Below are 23,516 nucleotides of genomic sequence, written 5' to 3'. Positions count from 1 at the left end.
CAAGTTCACCTCCACTCAGAAACGTGTTTTACCTCATCATTAATACGTCACGTGGATGTCTGACCCTCACTGTGCAGAATGATGGCCGTGCAGAGAGCAGTCCAGAATGTAACTTTGAGGAGGCTGCTGTGGACGTTTTAAACCTCCAGGTGCAGTAATACACAAACAGAATGAGCGCATATTCAGAAAAACATCCCCGCCTATTATTTACACTATCTGCATGAGCACAACTCATGATGCTAAAACATTCAACACTTCACAGGTTTTCCTCTTTGACTTTCATGTTTCCCAGCCCCTCCCCCCGCCACCCTCCAGTGATAACATCACCACCAGTAATTGTAGCATTGACTCAACGGTCGCTGACACATACCTGCTGCCAAAAGACAGGAGGGATGTGTTTGGTCATGCTGTAATAAGTAACCGCCTGAACTGAACGCTACAAGCAAAAACAAAGTAAGTCACACACTGAGGGGAGTATTAAGATAAGTTATGTGAAAGGTCAGATTTACAGTTGTTTTCTGCTGCGATCTGACAAAATCCACTCTCACGTGTTTGATCATGCCCTAAATGTCAGCCATCATGTTCTCACAAACATAACTGATGTTACCACATTCATATGAGTTGTTTGACAAGATTACTGACTCTTTGTCATCCGGTCTGAGAAAATATTCCCTACAAAGAACTTCAAGACCCGACACATATGTCAAAACTAGAGAGAAATAGAAACTGGAGACAATCTTGCAATGGGGTCACACCGGCTGCAACACTGTCAACGTTCATGTTGTGACCTATGAGTACTCAGGAGGGATTACTACATTATTAGATTACCTTCACCTTTGTCTCTTCTAAACACCTGAAAAATGTCATGAATGCATCTTGTTGTGACAAAAATCTGTCCACAGCCAAACGAGACAGGACCATGATTGTGGGCCAGGGGCACAAAGTGTGAGGACAGGGGTTGGAAGGCATGTCTTGCACCCGCCCCCCTCGTTTTGACTGTGTTCGTCTTCTAACTCAGCCTTCATTTAGGTCTCAACTTTCAAAGTTAGTCCAGCGCGTCCAGACGCATTAACCAAAATGCCATTTTCCTTGGAAACAGGATACCAATCCTTATTTTCTAGAGGTGATTTATGTAGGTTAGCAGCTTTATCAAGTGAATACTACCAACGTTATTTCTTAACCAGCTAAAGCCTTGAAAGCAGCGCTGGTGCTTATCATGATTCTGGTGGTACACACGCCAAGGACCACCCGGGACTATTACACAAACAACCTCCCAGGTAAACTTCCCAGGAAACTTGGCGATATACATGTGAAGTCTCCTGATTTCATCTCGCATGGCTGTGATGCCAGTGCACTGACAGAATCTGCCCCCCAGTCCGAGAGACAGCAACACCAGCTGCACAACAGTGGATGGGAATGACTGGAATTGGGCTTCAGGGTCGTAAAGGGGGGAGGGCCGGTGTGCCCATTCCTACTGGCTGCTTATCAGGCACCTGAATAAAAATGATGTTCGATTAAACCTAGCTGGTTATACACAGTGTGTTGGTACTTTAATGACTGTAGTTCAAATGTTTTTAAACCTGTGGATTATCTTTCCATATCTTTGCATCTTAAAGGCTCACAGACACATTTTGGAACTGGTCCGGTAGTGGACAGCCGTGAAATGGGCTGCAATGGCTGCAACTTAATCCTTTAGGTGCAACTTCACTGTCCTGTATGTGCTTGTTTTTCCACCAAAAAGCTCAAAATAATATTCCAGATGTCTGGCAACTGAATGTCACGCATCCCTAAGAAGATAACTCTTTGATTAAAGAGTAAAAATAGTTTTCCATTCAACCACAAACAGCTGTTACAACTCTCTCTTCAAAAACACCAAGCTCGATTGACAAAAACAGAAATTTAACCCTCCCATGACACAGGAGATGTTTGTCTACTGCTGCCTCAGTCAATTGTTTGTTTGTTAACGTGTCACTTTGGTGTTTTTAAAGGGTTCATTCGGATCCAAACTATTGCGAAAATTTTAATAACACATGTAAAAACGGTGCCCAGAGAATATCAGAATTACCCTTGAATGTGATGATGTTTCCACGGCTGCGTGACAGCATGAAATAACACGTGTGATTGCTTGGCGACGGTCAAGAGTTGCTTTATGCACTTTACTTTTACAAAGGTTGCATAAAACACACACAGTGGACACAGGTACTGATTAAGTGACATGATAGCAACGGTATGAGACAGTAAACAATATGAGATACGGCAGGTCCTTCTATCCCAACTTTACAGACAGTTTTTTTTCTTGTAGATATGTACAGCTATGGATTTTATGCTCCACAGGTTTAATAGAGGGCTTTTACATGCTCAGACGCAGGTTCAGTAATGGAAAGCACACAGTACGGGAGATGAAGGTGAACGGTAAACACAAGCCTCAAGTGAACACTGGAAAATGAAGGACTATATTTCTATAGTCATTAAAAATTCATCTTAAACTAAATCAATGACACCTTAATACTTAAATCAATATTTGTACAAGCGTCAGTAACCGGACATACAGGAGGTCGTCCGTTCTATTCATTATCCTTCAAACTGGATAGATGAGTAAAGCGTAGCCTGCGACAATCACTTCCTGCGTCATGTTCCATTTGCTGTGTTGACACAGACACAGGTGTTGTTGCAGCATCGATCGAGTAAATGAAAAGGTGGCAGGGCCGTGGCAAAGTCCAGCCGACGTGACTGATCTGCCGATCAATCCGTCCTCCTTTCAGATCTTGGATCCAATGCCTGTTCCAGTTCTTCGTACCATTAACATTCTTCCATCTCTGTGTGTCAGTTCCAGTTCCTGGGCAGGTTCTCGAGGATCCTGCGTCGGTGCGAAGGGTTCGTCACTCCTGCAGCACGAAGATCCTCCTCAGTGATTCCACTGTGGGGAGCAGAAATGGCACCAAATCAAACCTTACAAGACATTCAAAGCTTATTCATGGTACTATTTATGAAGTTTATGAAGTTTATAGCCTTGAGATGAGCCAGCGACTTGTCCAGGGAGTACCCTGCCCTTACCCAGAGACAGCTGGCACTGGCTCCAGCAAAAAGCCTCGCGACCCCATAAAAAGTGATAAAGCGGTTACAGACAATGGATGGATGGATGAAGTTTACAACTTCATAGTCTTTGTAATCTTTTGAAGGACACGCGGTGGCAACATTTTTATCCCAACACACCCAAGACTAGATTCATTTCAGCACCGGTGCCTCAGTGATTATTGTAGCTGTCTCCTGAACACGGAGGCTACCTCTCAAAACAAATGTATCAAATGATTTGTGTTACTCATCAGTGTTTCCAGTTACTCATATCACATGTGCGCTATATTTTACTCTGTTCTGTGGATTCAGATGTTTTGTTTTTGCGACACAGCACAGACTGAAGCAGAACCCAGGAGATGTCAACGAGGAGGTCATAGCACACACTGATTTTGATGGTGACAGCTTTAGATATTAGTTATTGGATGGTGCCAGCAGAACTACTTCAGCCTTCCTGTTTTGTCATCATCCTTCTTTTGAGGTACCTCGCACACTTATCCAACTCTAAAAGTGGAGTTAAAACTAATATAATGATGTCTCAGTGATGATGTTGATGCATGAAAGCTCTTAGCTGCAGTTTCTTTAAATAGCCTCTAGATGTTGGTTCCAAGAAAGCTCCAGCTGTACTGATGTGATTCGGGCTGATGTTGTTAAAAAATATTAAATTACAGTAGTAGTACCCTTAAAGGTACAGATACCAATAGAGTACCTCATTTGATTACGCTAATTTTTGTGTGTGAATAGAAGCATTCAGTTGCTTAAAATGCTACAACCAACTCCTTGCTGAACAAACACACTATGCTCAACTTTAACGTCACCACACCACAGACTGTGTGTGTCACAGCTGCTGGAGTAGTGGCCCAATCACATGTTGCAAAAACCATCAGATGCAGGTATCGTTTGACTGGGAAAGTGTCTATACTACTTGCTGCTCTGAACATACATATTTTCTGTGTGTGTAGTAAAGCCTATCACATTATCTGCCTAGTCTAGGAGAACTGGTACGCCGTGGACTGAATATGGCCCTTTAACAACCTAATTTTGACCCTTTGATCATTTAATTAGGCATCTAATTATTCATTCATTAGTAATGTCTGCTGAGACACACTGTATTTTTCCTGTACTTTTGTATATATAATGTTTCCTTTCCAATTGTGAAATGTGAGAACTTCAGGGACTTAGGGACTGTAAACATCTCGCTCCTCCGTCCTTCTAAAATAGTAGTTACATAGGTCTGCTTCATGTAATGCTGTAATGAGCCAACCTAAGTGCTGCTTGTGGAACATGTTATCTACCATTATCTTACCTGAAGTAATCCAGGTCATCCCAGCCATTAAGGCTGAGTCCCAGGGTGTATTTCTGAAGACCCAGAGCGCTGAGAAGCTCCCGTACAGTCTCAGGTGCACCTTGGAGGACAGACACCTGCATTGAAACAAAGAAGACCTGTTAATTTTAACAATTGGATTTTAACTTGGAGTCACGTTGTTTAAAAACTGTCTTTGAGAGCATTGTCCCACCTCTTTCTCCCAGCTGTAGCCTCTGTCTCCATGCATGGAGGGGCCATTCCTATAACCTGGCCTGTGATTGGGTATGGACGGGCCTCTCTGTTCTGTAGGGAAGAAATCGACTTCGCTGAGGGACTTGGCGATTTGCAGAGCAGTGAGGGAGTTGTCTCCAGTAGGTCCAGGAGGCTGTTGATCCACTGTCCATGGGACGGACGCCTGACATTGTGCTATGTGAGTGGGGATGTATGGGAAGGCTGACGGGGCCTGGGTTTGCCGGACAGGATTGGTCCTTTCTGGGAGAAGCTGATCCCTTCTGGCCTTTTCCCTTATGATTGCCGAGTGATTCATGTACAAGTTTCTCAGGTTCTTCTCAGGCAGTACGGAGTCTTGAACAATATTTTTACCCCGGTATTTGTCTTTGGGTTGCGGAGTCTGTTCCTGGTACTGTGACGTGGCGTTACTTGACGGTGGAGGTATGGGAGGAGGGTTTTTGGCGGGGAAGAGCTGATAAGAGGAGTTGGTTTGGGGAGCAGGAAGGTCATTGGTTGGAGTGTACTGGGGCAAGACAGCTGGAATTTCAATTTCTGTAAAGTCTGACCTGCGACAGGGTCGTCTGTCAAAGCCCTGACGTCCTGAGATCTTTGGGAGCTGCAAGGCCTCATTTCCAGACCAGATCACTTGAGGGTCCCTTCGCTGGGGCAGAGCCTCCTCCACCCTGCGTGGCACTGACACGCCTTCAAAGATGAAGTAGGCGGGGTTGGTGTAGCTGCTTGGAGTTAGTTTGGGAGGAGCTGCCGAAGACCTGCAAAGCACATGAGTCTTGAACTTTACCTCACTGAATTAGTTATGTAACAGAACTGCCCCCAAAAATCAAGTATCTATCGGCTCTAAAGAAGAAGAAGAAAAAGTCCTCACCTGTTTATTTGGACCCGTGTAAGTGCAGGAGACATGTGCCCCCTTCCAGGATCTTTCTCAAAATGGAACCAATCTGAAAAAAAAAGCACAGTGAAGTTATAAATATAATAAAGGAGGCTTCCTCAAAGTCTGTGCAGTCTGTGTAGGCCAAAGGTTGTGCCACTTTGCAACCACACAGCATAGTTGTGTTTATGTGTGTTGGTGTCGTGCCTGACCTTGTGGCACAACACTCATCTGTCCTTTTTCAGTGTCTCAGGATGCATCTGGTCAGCCAGTCAGGAGCCAAAAGAGGAAGCGGACGATAGATACCAGCAAGTGTAAAGCCAAGCCAGGGGATCATTGAGGAACCAAATAGAGGAAGCAAAGTGAGACTGGCAGGAGAGTAAAGGATGCAGTGACAGTGGAGATGAAAGTTTAAGTTCAGCAGGGAAGTGACAGTGCAAGCAAGGCAGAGGGGAAGAAAGGACCTCTTCCGGCCGACCCACCGTAGACTTTCTCTCGCGTTCCTCGTCTGTCTTTGGGCACATGGATCCTGACCCGTCCTCTGATGGAGCCCATCTCTTCGCCCCGGTGACTCAGAAATGTCTCAAACTGCTCTGACGCACCATTGAGGGAACGCAGAGCCACGCAGCATTCGCCTGTAAAAGAGATTAGTGCTTAGATCAGGCGGACATCTCTCAGAGTGCAACGTACCCAGACAGACCGTTTCAGACACAATGTCCTCAGACTTTGAAGTTCCTTAGTTTTTGACCTACTGACTATAGTTCAGCTAAATTGGAGGAACTGCATTTGATTGAGCCACACACTGAATTCAGTGTTTCAAACCACAGTAATCCAAACACATTATTCTGAATATTCTCTATAACTACGACTACAAACAGATATCAGTAGAAAATGGTTGTTAAAGGGTAACTGCACAAATTTTAGACATTAAAGCGTGTTTGCAGATCTTGGGGAGTTTCTACTGCAGATGTGGAAAAAGTAGTATAAAGCCTTTTGTGGCTCCAGAGGGAGTTGCATGTAACCTGATAAATTTCCTCCAGTGATGTCACTCAGTGGCTAAGTTGCTCGTGGGTAATGTAGGCACCAGAGGAAAGACGCTTGGAATTTAGAAAAAAAAAAAAAAGTTATGTTGCTTGTCCTGCTGTCTGAGTCCTACAGTGTCACTGGACTGCTATGCTAGACCAGTGGACAGCCTTTCTGGTGACTACATTACCCATAATGCAACCCACTGAATGACATGAATGGAGACGATTTTATCAGAATACATGCAGCTGCTTCTGAAGCCACAAAAAGCTTTTATATGACTTTTTTCACAATGAAACTGCTCACACATAGTCGTGTCATTTCCAAATATGGTGCCGTCCAGCTCTTGGATTTGGATATAAACCTTTGGAGCTTAAGCTCAAGCTGAAATCTGTAAACTGTATCAGAAAATATAGTGAAACCATCTGGATAAGCAGATTACACTTGTGGAAACATTTACAGAGATCATGTCATTGTTTGGGTAAATTGTCACTTTAAAGGTACTGAAGTTACACAGTGCAGAAACAAGTGGTGGGAGGTGGAGTGGCTGAGACACAGACAGGATGTTAGAAATGGAGTTAATCAGACAAGCTTAATTTGCACTGTGACCCACCATATGACTCGAACCCATCACATGACTTGACGGACAACAGCAGGTGCTGATCCTGAAGAAACTCCATGTCAGACATGATCGGAAGAAGCTGTGTCAGAAAAAACAAGTTAACAACTTGACTTCAGAAACAAAGAATAATTTCAGCCATTTCAAGCTTCTAACCTTCGGCAGTTGTTTGAAAGACCAGCCCAGTTTGAGGAACCCGGGAACGTCACAGCTCTGTGAGTCGTTCTCGCTCGAGCGCCGTGTCTCTGCAGTGAATGACACAAATAGATTGTTAGCCGCTGCGCAACGTAATGCTTTATATGAAATGTCTTTCTGAGGTGACTCCAAACCTTCAAGGCATGACGAGTAGAATTCAATGAAGAACTTTGCCTTGCTCGCAGTCTTCACAATGGCCTCGATGCCTTCAAGCTCTATCCAGGCCTTCTCCACGCTTGAATTTAGATCTGTGCCAGAAACACACATGACAATACTGTTCACCTGACAAAGGGGATTTAGTCATATTCTGTCTGTCTGTGTCCACAACAATGACGGCACCTGTTTTGGAGCTGTACTGTGACGTCACTCCCACGTCGAAGGTGGCGAAAACAGGTGAGTGATCGCTCGTGAAGATGTCATCTGTGCAACCTGGAGAGACAAATCCACCATTTCACTTTATTGTTAAACTAAATATGTCATATGTTCTGTGGGTAAAATGATCTCACAGCACCGTGAGGCAGATGAGCTGTCAGCAGTATTTTACAAGACTTGACAAAAGAGTGATTTAGGAGACAAAAGGCAGCTTTGCTACTACCGAGTTAGTTTTGGTTTGTTTCCTGAGGTTAGTCAGAAACAGAAGTTTGTGCTGAGAGGAAATGACTCTGTTTCTTTATGGACCACAGACCAGAATGTAGGGGTTGACCGTTATTCGTTTTGAGGGCAGCTCTTATTTTAAAGTGGTGAAGATGAAAAAAAAAAGAAATGCTGCATCCAAAACCTTTGGCCATTTTTTTCTTTGTTCCTCTTTTACAGTTTGTTTCTGCCGTATTCAGCTTCTAGGTAAAACTTACCATATGCAGTGCAAAAGACATGTGTCTCTGGGTACGACTTCCACAGAATCCTGTCACACCACGATGGGACGTTGACTCGCACCTACAGAGACAGATGTAGGTGCAAATCAAGACACTTTATATGTTTCTTTGTCTTAAAATGAACTTGCCACAAATGTAAACTGTATGTAATGAAGTGGGCCTTCATTCCTGTAATGCCAGTGGTTCCCTTTTTAGACTGTGGGTTAATTCTTTACCTCCTATTTTTAGTGGCCTTGGCAGCAGCTGTCAAAGCCAATTACAGGCCCCTCAAATGGGATTTAGCTGCACATAAACATATCTTAAGAAGTGAGTTAACTGTATATTTAGAATGCTTCCCCTTTTCTTTGTTGTTTTACTTTGCTGGTCTAAAATACAATAAATCTACAAGCTGAACATATGATAACACCAGTTTTTAAAATGCTGATATTGCCGTTTGTCTGTTTTTTTTCTTTATATGTTAATCATCTTGGTTATATGTGGCAGGAAACCTACTGATGAGGAGGCAAACGCCTCTCCCTCATCCACATTTAACGCTTTTCTTAAAACGCACCTTCATCGTTTGGCTTTTTCTCGTTCATATCTTAACTGCTGGGTTTTATTAAATCCCATATATGTTTATTTATTGTAAAACACTGTAGTCTCGCTTTTGAAAGGTGTTAAATTACAATTATTATTGTTGCTATGGTGCCTTACATATCAAAATAAACACATCGCATTGTAAAATGTCAGTCAGGGTAACGATTAAAACACAAGAAGGTACCTTCGTGTGGAGGACATTAACTAAGCAACATTAATTTAAGAAGAGTCTCCAGCCGCAATACTGATTCAATAAGCCTGTACTTAACATCTCCAGTTCCTCTTTAGAATATGCTGTCCAGAAAACATGCATGTCTGTACCAAACTCTTCGGTAATCCATCCTCTATGTGTTTTCAGTGGTGGACCATCCAACATACTGGCACTTGCAACCCTGAAAGCCTCGAGTACGGCTACAAAACCTCCGAGCATTTTTTGGCAGCTACTCAGCGGGGCAGATATTGTTTTAACTGTGGCCATTGCATCCTTTGTCCGGCGCATGAAAGAATGTTTTACCGACACATCATCCTGTTTTTCTGAGGTGCTTTTGTGCAACATCAGTGACTCACTCCTGAAGTCTTGTACTTTTGCCATAGGTAGCAGTCCCTGGAGCCCCGCTCATACCGATAGGTGGGTGGAAATGCGATCTTCTCTTCCTCTTAACCACGACAAACAGAGAAAGAGCGCAGAGTGAGGAATGTGGAGCAAAATCATGAGGAAATGCTTCTGTGCTCATCTTATTATCACTGACTGTGTAAAAATTAGAAGTGAGTCAAAACAATGCTGAAGTCAGATCTCCTGTGTTTTCTGGACTGTAAGAATTAAGAAAAGGTTAAAAAAGAGAGAATAAGATTTTTAAATTCATTCTTTTTGATCATGTAACTCGTGATAATTTTCAAGTTATTTTTTTTTTAAACTTGTGATAAACAGGTCAGCAGATGGAAAAACAACAAAACAAAAAGTATTTAAAAAAAGTTTGTTGTTGTAATACTTGTTTCGGCCAAAAGAGGGTGACGTGCACCTCACATTACTATGGATCTCACAGATTTTCCTTGGCAGGACCCTTCCAGATCTAATTGATTGCCTCCCTTGGGTAAGAACGTCAGGGTAAGCCAATCAGGGAGGGTAGGCCAGGTCAAGAAAAGCAGTGGGATCCATAATAATGAGGTGGCTGAACTTCCCTCTTTTGTCCTGTAAATGAGTATTACAAAAACAACCACTTCTTTCAAATTTTTACCACCTAAAAAAAAAAGTTCCCTCCTCTTTAACAGATGAAAAATAAAAAATAACGTTTTAAGTTTAACTGTGTTGTTTAATGTGTTGTTAAGTCACAAATACAGGAGAGAAAATCACACAACAGACTTAGAAATCTGGGGGTTTTTTTTGTCTCGCAGCGCTTCCATACAAAGTTCTTATACAACAACGTCTGATATTTATAACTTTCAGTATAGAACAAACAGCAAACTGAAACTCACTGAAATTGAGAAAGGCCTTCCTCTTGTGTCTCTCTCGGGTCAGCTGGTCTGCACACATGAGCTCCTCAAACTCCCTCTTCGACACATGTTTCAGGATGTCCTGGAGTCAGGAAGAATTGGGAGCATTAACGTCTTGGACTTCTCGATTTGCTATTAATTAATTAACATTAAATTCATGGTCTGACCTGTACATCCAAGTCGAGTCTGTAATTGAGGTCTCCACACCAGAAGAGGTGGGTGAAGCGAAGGCTGATGTCAAAGGCACCAAGCTGTTTCTCACCCAGAGAGAGCAGTCGGAGGATGTCCACAAAGTTCTGGTTCCTCCTGAACATGATGTACATTACAGGAGAGAATCATCTATTATTTTCTTGGTTTTTCATTGTTATTTCCGTTCATTGTTTTTGCAGTCACTGTGTCGAGTGGCTGCTTGTCTGTGTCTTCTTTTATTGTTTGTATTCATGAGTGATTCATGAGAGTGCTGTATTGTTTTTATTCAAACTGAACCAAGGACAAAGATGGCTAGAAGTCTCATCCACATTGCATCAGTAGCATTTTATTTTGATGTAACAATGCCGTCCCTACATCATCCCTGTCAAATAAACCTTTAATCTCAGCACAAACTCATTTTAATACATTGTAGAAAGGAAAAAGGAGCTCACATACACTCATACACACACTGTACCTCAGGACTTTCTCACTTCCGGAGGTCAGGTGGCAGTTAACAAACCCAAAGGATGTTCCACCGAAGAGGAATGAGACCCCGACAGCCCCCTTGTTACCTGAAACAACAAAGATACTCAGCCTCACACCTCCAGATCATCACAAACACATTCTGCTCTTGTCGGTCATGCACTGATATTTCTGGCTGTCAGCCACGACTTGATGAGATCATGCAGGGCCGCTCACCCAAAGTGTTCCCCAGGCCGGTCCTCACACTGGCTGTGTTCACATGGCTGATGCGACTCTCGTGCTCCGGCCTCACAAACACAGCCAGCCTCATACTCCAGAGGGACTGTACTGCCACCTACAGGACAACACTTCACTTTACAATAGATGACAAAAAAAACTGTTTTCACCCAGTCAACTAACACATAATTACAGATTTCGCCATTTGATTTGACCCATTCTTCCATAAAGTCAAGCTCGAACACAGCCATGGAAACAGATGCACTTTTTACAGCGAGATAAAGTGTTGATCACATATTTATAAAAACAAAACTACTGTCTATCATTAGATGATTTTTAGATGCATTTCCACCAGAATGTTGATAAGAAAATATCAGACACTCACAGACGTTTCTTATAATCTGTGATGATGCTGAGACATTTTCCTGCACACTAAATTGTGAGTTCCCTCACACTTTACTTATGTTTCTTGTTCAGCATTGTACACGAGGCTGAATGCCCTTTTCATTCATGCTTTATGTAGGTTTTATTTAATTAACTGACACTCAGCTAGTCCATCAAATAACACTAACAGTTGTAGAAATCATACTAAAATACTAAACTTGTCTTGCAACCACAAAGAAGTGATCTTGTGACTCTATTTCTCAACAACCTTTTTACATTTTGCTAAGCCAGGGGCAATTGAATGTATATTGTTTAACACTAATATTGGATATTCAGATATTCATTGTTTATATAAAAAAATGTGAATCTGTTAAGATATCTGTGTGAATGTTTTGAGAGTATGAACAGTGATTTGGAGATTTCTGTAGCATAATTAAAACTTGAATGGCACAACGGAGCCCAACAGTCCCATTTTATAGTCACTTAAAATCCACCTAAACACACATCCATTAATTGAGAAATTAGAAAAAGTGTCCTTTTTAACAATGTTAAAGAAAGAAAATTTATCAAAATCCCCCCCAAAAATTCAAGGAGTCTATTATTGTTTTTCTATTTTTGGTTTGTTTATTTTTAGAAAATGCATTCCTGTAGTTTTTGTGTAATCCAACCAAACAACCCACAAACTATCTAACAGACAATGGTGAACAATGACAATGTGTAATTATATATATCTATATTTTAAGAGTTGAGTATTTGTATTAGTTGTTTTAACAATATGCATCCTTGGTTTGGAGAAATATGTCTAATTAAGGCGGATACTGACTCTGGATGGCTTCACTCTGGAATGTTATAACATTGTATGCATTACTTTACTCATATATTCATTATGCAATATGAATACAAGAAAAAGAAAATCAATAAAATAAGTAGATTTTTGCCATTATGAAAGCGTAAACAAACAAATTGTTTGGTTCAAGTGGTGGATATCTGATCTTGAGATAAAATGTACGATGTGATGAGAAAACAACTGCTTTACTCCACCAATTTAGCATTGAGACATGATAAGATGGTTTTATAAATTCAATAAAATCCCAATCTGACTGTGACGTCACTTGTGTTAAGAGAGGCTTCCAACAATCTTTTCAAATATGTTGTGTTTTTGCCCAAGACCTGTCAACAGTCTATTTAGACAGAATAATGAGCTGACTTTGGAAAAAAAAAAAAAGAGAGAGAATTACCTGTTTGAAGTCAATGTGAGTGTAGCTGCGAAGGGTTGCTTTGATATGTTCTGTCCACTCTCTCTCCCCCTGAGGGTTTTCCTGAGTGCCCAGAGCGTAGATGTCGTGAGGGAGCAAGGCGGTCGACTCATCAGGGGTGTGTCCCAGACCGCAGCAGGTCACCCACGTCTGCAGGCTGCGAGGAGGAGGGGAGCCACCTGTGTAATCAAAACAACACACTTAATAATCATTTTTAAGAAAACAACCTTTCCTTCTTATTTAGCACGAGAGACAGACTTCAAAGTTACGGTTACCCATATTCCAGGTGCCAACAAATACTGAGACCACGTCAGGCTCACTCAGCTGAGAGTGCCTGGTTTTCATCAGCTGGAGGAGCTGGCAGAAGGCATCACGTTTCTGAAAGACACGAGAGTCACTCAGTAAATTACGGGAAAGAAAAGAGCGGATTCCAGTTCATAGTAAAAACACATCATCTCGCCTTGTCTTACCCGCGCACTCTCAAACGTCATCTCCCGCGGTGTGCTGTGGTGGCTGTCGACAACCAGGCACACCTTGGCGGGACTGCTCTGGAACTTGACAATCTGGAGGACTGATGTACAAGAAACGTGCCAGCAGACAGTTACAGTGTGTGAAAAAAACACATGTCATTTATGAGTAAAAGTAAAGAAACCGTCTTAAAATGTTACTTTGGTAGAAGTAAAAGTCAGCCAAGCAAACAGTAAAAGAGTAAAAGTCTTAAAGTATTTGATATTAAGAATCAAGAGTCATTTTCTGGCAATAATGTACTTGAGTATCAAAATTATATATGTATTAACAAGTATGAATATACTGTATAAAATGCATCTACCAATCATCCATCTGGTTGATTATCAGATCCCATATTCAGCATTTTTAGGACAAATGGAGTCAGTGTTATTTATTATTTTTTCTAAATTTGATTCCTGGTAGAATAATGAATTAAAATGTGCTGTTTTGGTTTTGATGCAGTTTGTAATCTGCAAAGTAACTTGTAACTGAAGTTATCGAATAAATGTAGTGAAGCATAAAGGACAATATTTGCCTCCTAAATGTAGAAAGAGTGTAAAGTAACAGAAAATATGGAGTGCCTCAAAACTGAACTTCAGGAAATGTTACATTAGCTCACCGGACAGTTATTAAATGTATTGTGCGAGCGTGAGCAATGTTATAGTGAATGTGAGTAAATATGTTCTTACTTCTGTCATGTGACACTCTCTCTATACCAAACGAACCAGCCTTCCTGTCAAAGAGCAGCACTCCCGAGTCCACGTCCACAGAGACAGTCTGCCTGCCGTACCTCACCATCTTCACCTGGAGACACGGAGAAAAACAACTCTTTACACAGTTACAGATCGGATGTAATGATTTGTCTTGTTCTATATAATATCTTTAAGAATATAACAGAACAACAGGCCCTTTACAGAAGGATTTGGTGCATGATGTACCTGGAAGGAGTGGACCGGCAGCTGTCTGTCATGGTTCTTTACAGGTGTTACACTGGAGGGCGTCGGCTCAGGAGGGGGCGGGTTAGGCTGCGCCGCCAGATTGTGGTTGGTCACCGCATCTTGTAACGCTTTTAAAACCTTTATGAGCAGATCATAATTGCAGCGGTACAATATGATAGTGTAGCCCTACACAAACAAGACTGGTGTGTTTGAGTACCGACTATGAGAACTGTGGAATCTATTACTGTCCTGTTAGTAACGTAGAAGCGTAACAACATAATAACTGACTAAGTGCTGTCAAATTGTTTGTTCAAGCATCATAATGTTCAAGCTTTAGTCTTTAACACAATACTGACTGTAGGACCTGTAAGCACTCGTGAAGCTAGAAATCACTGCTTCATCATTTTACTAATGTCGAGCAGCAGTTTTTCCTCAACATACACAAACCTTTTTTTCCAATGAAGACAGGAGGCTGACCAAAGCTGAAATCTTACACAACAGGCTGTCAATCTCCATCTCTGGGCCCTGGATTGAAACATACAAGAGTTAATTTGCATGCAGCTCTCTCCTCCTCAGTGCTGTGTTACCACATCATACTGCAGGTGTGTTTTCATTGTACCTGAGCCTTGGTGTTTGTTAAAGAGCAGCTAGGATGGTCGAAGACCTTGGCCAGGGTTTCCAGGCTCGAGAGGGTCAGATCGATCTCACTGTAGATCACATCGATACACAACTTTTGATTAAAGGGCATACATCAACTGATAATACAGTATAAAGGGGGTTCATCATTACAATAGAAACGCACTTACCTGTTCAGGCCTTGGCAGGCAGTACCCAGAGTCCGCTTGAGGTGACAAAGAGTCGTTGCCCCTTTATGCACATTCTCAATGTCGAGAGGGAGCTCGCTGAAGAGGTAGTCATTGAGAAGACCGATCACCTCACCCGCGGTGCTGCAGACAAGATAACACAGTAATATTTCATGAACTGTGCACTTTTTCTACTCTCTGGAGGTCACTTTTTGTTGACAGCTGAGAGTGAAAGCAGAACAAGAGCTGACGGCAGATAGCGACACTGTCTATTAATAGGCCAAAAATAAACGAGTTCAAACAGTGAACAGTGTTTCACAGGCAGCTCTCTCTATGCTTGAATGCAAACAGGTGCATAGTTAAATAGGACAGTGATCAGCAGCAGAAATTAGCAGAGAGCAGTTCAGATGGCTGACACTACAAATCAATAAGACAGTCACATCTATAAATCTATCGAATACTGTCACACAGAAAACACAGAAAGAAAAAGAAAAAGTTGTACATGCAGAGCACAGAGAGGCACTAAAAAAAAGAGTATTTAGCATTTAAAACAGATCATCGAACCTGGATGTGTTCAGCTCCTGCAACTTATCCAGGAACGCAGTATGAGGGGCTGGTTTTGCTGGTGCTCCTGTGAAAGGCACTGTGTTGACCGTGACTGGAACTGGAGACGGCTTCTCATCATCTGTGCACATATTCAACAAAAGTAGATTAATAATAAGTAATGAATATTGCAGCGCTGAAGGGCGGGCTTGAAAACATTACAACATTTATATGTATGATTTATCATGGATACACAAAGGCTGTGATGGAACGTAACAAAGTATATTTTCTCATATACTGTCAAGAGTTCGACATACTTATTCTTTACCTTGTACTTTTTACTAAACATGGTGGTTTTGAACATGATAAACTCAAGAATTAAGGGTTAAGAAAAACCTCCGACTTCCTGAAAACCCTCTTGGATTAGGTGAAAATGCTGTTTTTGCCGAGCTCATAAAAAAACTGACTTTCTAGAGATGCACAGGTCTCACAGGAGAGCGAAGCTACAAACACATGATGATCTCACAGTCATATGATGCACCGCTGCAGATAAAACTACCCAACAGAGTATAAAGAAGGTAAAATGAGCTTAGTCTTAACATGCATGTTAAAGCAACTGTGATATTAATCCAAAAACATCCAACATAATAATCAAATAAGCATTCTACTGCAGAATGAGTACTTTTACATAAGCAAGTAAGTTAGTTGAATGCAAGAATTTCATTTGCAGTAGAGTATTTTCACAGTTTTGTATTCGTACTTTTATTTCAGCAGTGAATCTCAGCACTTCACTGCACAAATGCACAATATAGTGTATTGTATATGCAGATGTATTTAACTTTTGGGTGACAGCTAAAGGGTCTCACCTGAGCTCTCATCACCAGTGTCCGTATCACGGGGAACAGCGAAGAGCAGAGGGGTGACCAGGCCCTTGTGGGGATGCTGGTACCCCAACACCAGGTCCTCGAGTGTCCGGAAGCAGTTCACCTGCACCCCCTGTGTCGTCTGGTGAGACACAAACACACAATAGCAGCCATTCAGCCATTATAAACTGTTTAAATCACATGAACTGTGCGCCGACAGTCTGTCAATGCTTCACACATAAACTGGAGAGATGAAAGAAACTGTAATCAAATGTAGATAATAAGACATGTGACACACTGATGCTGCATTCAGGAACACATTTCTTTAAGAAAACCTGAATTCAAATCAATTAAGCTCTTTTTTTTCTTTTCATATTCTTGCTTCGAGTAATACAAAGTGAACACAAAGCAGAGAGGCTGTGGTCTACAGAGCCAAGGCCTCACTACGTTCCATTCAAATGCAACTTCGCTGTCTTGTTCACTCTTAACCTCTCTTACAAACCTGAGATGATAAAGCTCTTTTCACAAAAGAGCTTTGAAAATGCCCTGGAAAGATCTCTTGTGCTAAAATTTAATGTCTAAATCTTATAGCGCGCATAATATTGAACATAAAGTGAAATAACTACCCGATCCTGGCTTGTATACTTTATGCGGTTGTTGGTGGATGTTTCACCACAGCGCTCCCACTCACCCACCTCTCACCGCTCACCCCTCACACCCTCCATCTTGCTCGGCAGAACAAAACAGAAGCGTTTCTTTGCATGAATAAAAAAGACGCACACAGAAGATTTGCTCAGATAAAATGCATCCCTGGGGGGGGATTTAGAAAGGAAAGTGACCTCACCGACAATGACTTCCTGGCAGCAGCTGAGTGAAGTTTAACAATCCCAGTTAGTCTAAAAAGCCCCACCACCGAAACATGGCAAGGAAGTTTTTACATGCATACATTTACACATTTAAGCCACGAGAAAAGGAACGTCAGCTCTCAAACTTTTCCACGGAAACCTGCACAGATACACTCCAGTGCCACTCAAAGCAATACAGGCAAAAAATTAAGCTTAAAAAAAAACCACATGCTGTGCACAGGTGTTGTACATACACACTACACAATGCACAAAAAATAACCATGACACACATTAGACCACAATACTGACCAGGCCCTTTTCCTGTGCCTTCATTTTTTTATTTTTTTTTAGGGTTTTGCTTTTATTTTGTGGTGAAAGAACCCGTTTCTGGCTCGAGCTACGCGTCCGCTTTGCCAGGAACTCTTCAAATAGTATTTTTGTACCACAAGGATCTCTTGAAAAGCAATTAAAAAGAAATGACGAGGAATAAGAGACAGTGAGGGACAAAGTAGGGCCCGAAATATCTCCACGGCCATCTTGGAAAAACAAAAAGGCAAGCATGCGAAAAAAAAAAAAAAAAAAAAAAAAAAGAAATCCAGTCAGGGAAAATACGTACTGGAGGTTTATACTGATGGCAGTGGAAAAACAACTGAAATAGAAGCAGAGTTTGAAAGCAGGAGGATTTTTTTTTTCTTTTCCCCCAAGTCAAAAGCTTGAAAAGGAATGCCAGACAATCATTATTAAACTGGTTATTGGACTTTAATATGCAGACATAGTTGAGAAAACCACAGTTGATTTGCGGTGTAGGTCCTGAAAATGTTTACTCCTCTCACTCTTTTGCTTTGCCTCACCCTCTGTGTGTGTGTGCGTGTGTGTAAATGTGTGTGCATGTGTGTTGCAAACTCGATGCTTGTGTGTATTTTTATCGCCTAATAATTAGATCATTTGCTGAAATGGCCCCCTGCTCCGGGTATCAAAAACAGACACATACCATCCCTGGCTTTAACTCCGCCACATCCAACGGGCTCATTATGTGTAATACAAACACCCTCACATACACACACACATAACAAATACGCACACCCATTGGTCAATGACCTAGTGTGTGGGTTGAGTAGGAATCTCTGAGACATAAAAACAATTTCTCCTCTGTGCTGCTGAGCCTATGCTGCAAGCATGCGGCCACATGGCAGAGATGCCATTCAGACAACAAGGCCGCTGCAGTCGTAACAGAGCCCGTACAGAGAGGAAGCACAAACATGTTCCTGTTCTCCTTAGAACAGGCAATAACAAACCATTGTTTGATCCCTCTGTTTTTCTATGTGTGTGAACTGTTGGTGCCAAAGTTTCAGGCATCTATTGTGTTTCTCCTCCTTCCTCTTCCTCGTCGGTTCGGTTCAGTGTTGTGCGGCGGCGAACGCTCACCTGAACTGCCAGAAGGCCGTCCGCATCCGGGAGAATACGGTAGGTGTGAACGTGACGCTGGAACCTGTGGAAACCAAAAGGAACGGCGTCGTAAACAGCATTGCAAATTAAGACGACACGCTTCCGAGCAAACATTCAAAGGGAAAATGTACTGAAATGTATTGCTTAAACAAGGACCAGATGTGTGGCTGTCGTTAAAGACACTGTAACTTTCTTAACAAGGCGCCAGTTGTTTTACAAATCTCTAATGACGTGGCCCTTTTTTTTTTTTTTTAGTTAGACACTTAGATCATCATCTCCATCAGTTTTCAGGCAGCAAGTAAAGCTGAATGGCAGCTTCGTGTTGGTCTGCTACTGTATATCAACCGTGGAGGAACCGTGATGGCACAATGACCAGAGAAATTTAATAAAACTAAAAAAGGAGGATGACATATTGAGAAAAGAACGAGGGGAAAGAGGGAGCACTATGAACGGCCGGGCTCAGCTTTCAGGAATGTATCTGGCTCGGGCTGATGAGCAGTCAGCGTAGTGCGGTCGCCGGAGCTCCCGCCCTCTTTCAGGGGCCCCAGGGAAGAAAGAGGGGTAAGAGGGGAAACAGGGAGTCCTGGGCCAGGGTTTGACTGGCAGAGGTGGACTGTGTTCGGACAGGACGGTCTGGAGAGGGTGTATGCGCGAGGTTGGCGCGGCCCGTACGCAGCCAGTCTTCAGCTGGCAGATGATGGTGAAAGTGATGGATGTGAAGGGAGGGAGTGAAGCTGCTGAATCAATTCACAGATGGGGACATTCTGCAGAGATGTTGAGTTTATGAATAGTTTCCAATCTTATAGGCCAAAAATCTAAAAGTTTCACGAGATTAGGTATCGAGATCTACATAAAGTGGAACCATTTTCAGCTTCTCCTCACAAAGGGCAGCATTCACTGCTTCAAGACATCCTGAGTGAATCATTCATGAAATATTTTCAAGGAGGTGGAACACGTAAGATTAGACGCATCAAATAAAACTGAATAGCCTCTATAAAAGTGATTCCCGGGGAGTCGTACTCCCTTGCATTTTTCTTTGCTTTTGAGTTTGGATCTAAACAGATTTACGGACATGAGGCGTATACTTAGAAATAAATTTACAGCACCAGCTCGCAGGTGCCATGTACAGTACATACCATATTAGACAGTAGTTCTCAACCTTTTTCACATCAAGGACCCCTAAACTGACTCAAATTAGACCAAATTAGACCTTTGAAAGGTATTTGTCCCAGGATCCACCACCTGACACGAGAATTTTGATTACATAAAGTGTCTGAAAACTACAATCAAAATAGTCACATTCTGTCTGCCTGACCTCATATATTAAATACGGATTGAATAATAGTGAAAATAAATGATTTCCCTTCTTGTTAGAGACATCCTGGATCCATCCTCCCTGACGGTCCCCGGATCCCACTTTGAGAACCATTTAAGTTTAAAAGTGCCTCAAATTGACAATTATGTGTGACTGTGATAAGATAAACTGTCTGTCCACTGGGTGAACGTGTGTGTGTGTGTGTGTGTGTGTGTACTCACAGCAGGCACAGTGCATAGGCTCCTGGCACAGACTCGCTATCTCTCACTAGGTAGCTGCCATCCCTCCCTGCCCGTGCCAGCAAGTCCTCTGCGTGCACACGGCTGATGTCACGATGATACCATGCTGCCATCGCCATGGCAATCGCTGCTTGGAGATATGTTAAAAATAATCCACATGAGGTGATGAACTTAACGCAAGTTTGCTGTGTCAGATGGCACTCCGCTGACGGCCAGAGCGTGTCGAGCGCTCCACTTCAGGGTTCAGAACTTTCCCATGATCCTTCTCTCCATGATTAAAGTGTCAGACAGACAATCGCGCACCTTGTCTGTATCAGCTGGAACTTCCTGGGTCCTTGTTGGTTCTTTCTGGGTCACACATCCTGTTGCATTAGAGGGAGAAAGAAAGAAACATCCAGCTGATCGTGAGACGAGTCCTCTCCAACAACAACACAAGCTCCAGTCCACTTTTCTGACAGTAGACAGACCCGTGTCAGTCTTTGGTTGCAAGCTGCTGCACCCAGGTGGGTGTGTTGCTCCAACAAACACAGACCATCACCGCGGTGCGAGGGAGGGCAGAGGGAAGGAGGTGAAGGGGAAAAAACAGCGAGAGGTGCTGCTAAAGTCTGAATGAAGCAGCCACCCCTGAGGGCGATGATGGTGCCTCTAGCTCAACCACAAACACAAGCCCTCCTCCTGTCCCAAAACACAAACCCCACATGCAAACAACAGGAAAAGAAGAACCAAGAATGGCAAAACAAACAAATCAAGCCGCACACACGGCGCCCACACACGCACGCACGCAGCAGAGACAGAAACATACCAGATGGAACTCAGTCAGCACTAAAACCAGACAGGCATGCAACAGAAACCAGACTAATTCAAATGATTTCCCAGCTCTGTTGCCATATAAGGGAATAGGAACACCCTCCAAAAAGTTCAGCTGATGACTGCAGTTGTCTTTGCTCCTTCCAGGCCCAGATTCCATTTAGAGTGTGTCTGCTTGGACGCGGGCTACTCCGGGGGTCTCGCTTTTCATGCTGGATCGTCTCTCTGCTGGCGTGTGTGTCTTGTCAGTAGCGTCCCGTCCGCACTGGCGTGGCCTCCGGCGGTTCTTCAGAGCGCTGTCAGAGCAGAGGGAGGGAGCAGGGAGGCAGAGGACAACCCCGTCAGAGCCCAGGGCAGACAGAGGAAGTGACTCGACATTCCAGATGGCGGACATAGCCAGGAGAATTCTTGCAAGGGGCTCAACTTCACCACCAGTGTGTAAAACAGCAGACTGCTTCCTTTTCCTTTTTCTCTCTTTCTCTCTCTCTCTCTCTGTCTCTGTTCCCTCCCCTGTCTTCTTCCTCCCTCAGCCCCTGCCTCTTTCCTCAAATTCCAAACAAAAAAACACAGATTTCCACACACAGGTGGGCTGCCGGGCTGATCCCTCAGTTTCTTTCTTGTTTTTTTATCATCTTAATCTTCACACTTTTCCTGTCCATACCGCTTTTACCCCCCTTTCTTTATCCTTTTGTCACCCTCCCCTTAACTTCCCCTCCACTCCTGCTCACTCCTTCCCTTTCAGCAAAAAAAAAGCAGCCTCCATATGGTTATGATCATCCTTCACTCTCTTATTTTTTGCTCTACCGAGAACATCGCCCATTATCCAGCCCTCCTACTTCCCTCCTTCTCCATTAGCTGGAGCGTACGACTCTGTGGGAAGCTGTTCGCTCCCATATTTGCTGCTCTGCCTCTCACTACTCAGCAGAAATGTGCCGACCACCAACCGCAGCCCCCATAAAGCAAACAAACGCAAGTCCGACCCGAACTGATGACATACAAACCCTCGATCTGTAATCACTTCCTCCTCATATTGATACGAGCTCTCTACCTCACATAACTTAAAGATATACAGCGCAATGCCATTGTTCAGCTAAATACTTCCATCGGCATGCTCACACTGACTGAAAACAACAATGATGTGTAGAAGGAGTGTTTACCCCTCTTAGTTTACTCCGTTATCTTTGCTAATTGGCTCTAAACACAATGTACAACTGAGGCTGGTGGCAATATTATCAGTTTTGCTCAACCATAATACTGGAGAAATGAATATTTTGACCGGATGATGGCACTAAATGAACATTTTAAGGGATTACCAAAGTGATGGCGAGTCATTCTGACAGGAACATGAATGTGTGCACCAAACTTCCTATAGCTGATGAGACATTTCCCCTCAAAACCTCAAACGTCAACCATATGGCGGTGCTAGAGGAGAAATCAGGTGATCGCCAAAAGCTGTAGGATAAATCCTCTGGGAAGCATGAATTTCTTTAAAAATGTTCCAATCTTTTCAAATTTAAGTTGAGAATTGTAAACAGTGGCCTGCTGGTTGCACTATAAAATTTGGTTGTCCTAAATACTTTGAAGATGTTACCATTCGCCATAGTAATCAACATCCAAGTCAGTGTTGGAATTCTGTGGGAGACGCTGCTTCAGCCGCACCGAAATAGCGATGACTGAGTAGTGACCAATGCGCTTACACTCAAACACATAAGAACTAGTCGCATGAACTTCATACAAGCATACAGGCAGAAGTGTGAGTGTACAAATACAGTCCAGTGAGAACAGTAACTGTAAGTGCAACCTTGACCTCATCCTATGCAACCACAATAACCAGCTGATGTCCTGAATTTGTCTCTGATCAACTCATTATTAGCAATTTATCCAAGTAAATGATGACCACAAGTTTAAGAAAGGTATCATTCTCTGCATCCCCGCTGGCTGTTAAAGTTTAAAAAAACATCCACAGGTTATTCTCACTGAAGCTTCGACGCTCCAAAGATTGATTCTCTGTGGACAATGAATGTCTCTCCCAAATTTAATGTCAATAAATCCGATGGCTGTCAAGACATTTTACCAAAAAGCAAAAATGGGTGGCGCTAGAGGTAAAGTCAAGGTCATCAATGTTGGGATTCCTTTGCGGGACCATGAACATTTGATATCCAGTTTACTGTCAATCCACCAAAATGTTGAGACACTGGAGTGCGGACCAAAGTGGAAGACTGACCAACCACCAGACACGGGCATCCAAAGAGCCATGCTGCTGATCTAATTTTTCTCTCTTCTCCTTCCAGTTCCACCCAACGCTCTGCTCATGCAAACACTGGATTGGAAAGGATACTGAGACAGACACTGACACCGCAAGCTCGCTCTGCCTGCTGGCCTTCATTTTCAGCGCTGTCTGTCAGATCGGA

The 23,516-nt window shown here is 42.8% G+C and overlaps 1 protein-coding gene across 8 annotated transcripts in view; it reads right to left on the bottom strand.

The window, feature by feature from the left end:
• Positions 1 to 2,130: 2,130 nt before the first annotated feature.
• inppl1b (inositol polyphosphate phosphatase-like 1b) overlaps positions 2,131 to 23,516 on the bottom strand; it is a 32,378-nt gene continuing 10,992 nt past the window's right edge. The window contains exons 5-32 of one of the 8 annotated variants that reach the window (XM_037076388.1): positions 20,602 to 21,401; positions 20,281 to 20,425; positions 18,724 to 18,787; positions 16,457 to 16,595; positions 15,612 to 15,732; positions 15,051 to 15,191; positions 14,864 to 14,951; positions 14,692 to 14,769; positions 14,245 to 14,382; positions 13,996 to 14,110; positions 13,270 to 13,370; positions 13,075 to 13,177; positions 12,782 to 12,978; positions 11,160 to 11,277; positions 10,936 to 11,032; positions 10,439 to 10,577; positions 10,254 to 10,353; positions 9,348 to 9,436; positions 8,184 to 8,265; positions 7,672 to 7,761; positions 7,467 to 7,580; positions 7,294 to 7,382; positions 7,132 to 7,219; positions 5,978 to 6,130; positions 5,493 to 5,565; positions 4,590 to 5,379; positions 4,379 to 4,494; positions 2,131 to 2,917 (exon numbers count right to left, since the gene is read on the bottom strand). In XM_037076388.1, coding sequence (XP_036932283.1) covers positions 2,824 to 2,917; positions 4,379 to 4,494; positions 4,590 to 5,379; positions 5,493 to 5,565; positions 5,978 to 6,130; positions 7,132 to 7,219; positions 7,294 to 7,382; positions 7,467 to 7,580; positions 7,672 to 7,761; positions 8,184 to 8,265; positions 9,348 to 9,436; positions 10,254 to 10,353; positions 10,439 to 10,577; positions 10,936 to 11,032; positions 11,160 to 11,277; positions 12,782 to 12,978; positions 13,075 to 13,177; positions 13,270 to 13,370; positions 13,996 to 14,110; positions 14,245 to 14,382; positions 14,692 to 14,769; positions 14,864 to 14,951; positions 15,051 to 15,191; positions 15,612 to 15,732; positions 16,457 to 16,595; positions 18,724 to 18,787; positions 20,281 to 20,417 — 3,654 coding nt within the window. In that variant the 5' untranslated portion in view covers positions 20,418 to 20,425; positions 20,602 to 21,401 and the 3' untranslated portion in view covers positions 2,131 to 2,823. Of the gene's footprint in view, positions 2,918 to 4,378; positions 4,495 to 4,589; positions 5,380 to 5,492; positions 5,566 to 5,977; positions 6,131 to 7,131; positions 7,220 to 7,293; positions 7,383 to 7,466; positions 7,581 to 7,671; positions 7,762 to 8,183; positions 8,266 to 9,347; positions 9,437 to 10,253; positions 10,354 to 10,438; positions 10,578 to 10,935; positions 11,033 to 11,159; positions 11,278 to 12,781; positions 12,979 to 13,074; positions 13,178 to 13,269; positions 13,371 to 13,995; positions 14,111 to 14,244; positions 14,383 to 14,691; positions 14,770 to 14,863; positions 14,952 to 15,050; positions 15,192 to 15,611; positions 15,733 to 16,456; positions 16,596 to 18,723; positions 18,788 to 20,280; positions 21,402 to 23,516 lie in introns of those variants that run through there. The other 7 variants (XM_037076387.1, XM_037076389.1, XM_037076385.1 and 4 more) reach the window with 7 other exon arrangements.

The sequence above is a fragment of the Acanthopagrus latus genome, chromosome 18 (genome assembly GCF_904848185.1).
Source record: "Acanthopagrus latus isolate v.2019 chromosome 18, fAcaLat1.1, whole genome shotgun sequence".
NCBI classification, from domain to species: domain Eukaryota; kingdom Metazoa; phylum Chordata; class Actinopteri; order Spariformes; family Sparidae; genus Acanthopagrus; species Acanthopagrus latus.
The sequence above is the reverse complement of the archived record's forward strand: the minus strand, read 5'-3'. Positions and strand labels throughout refer to the sequence as shown.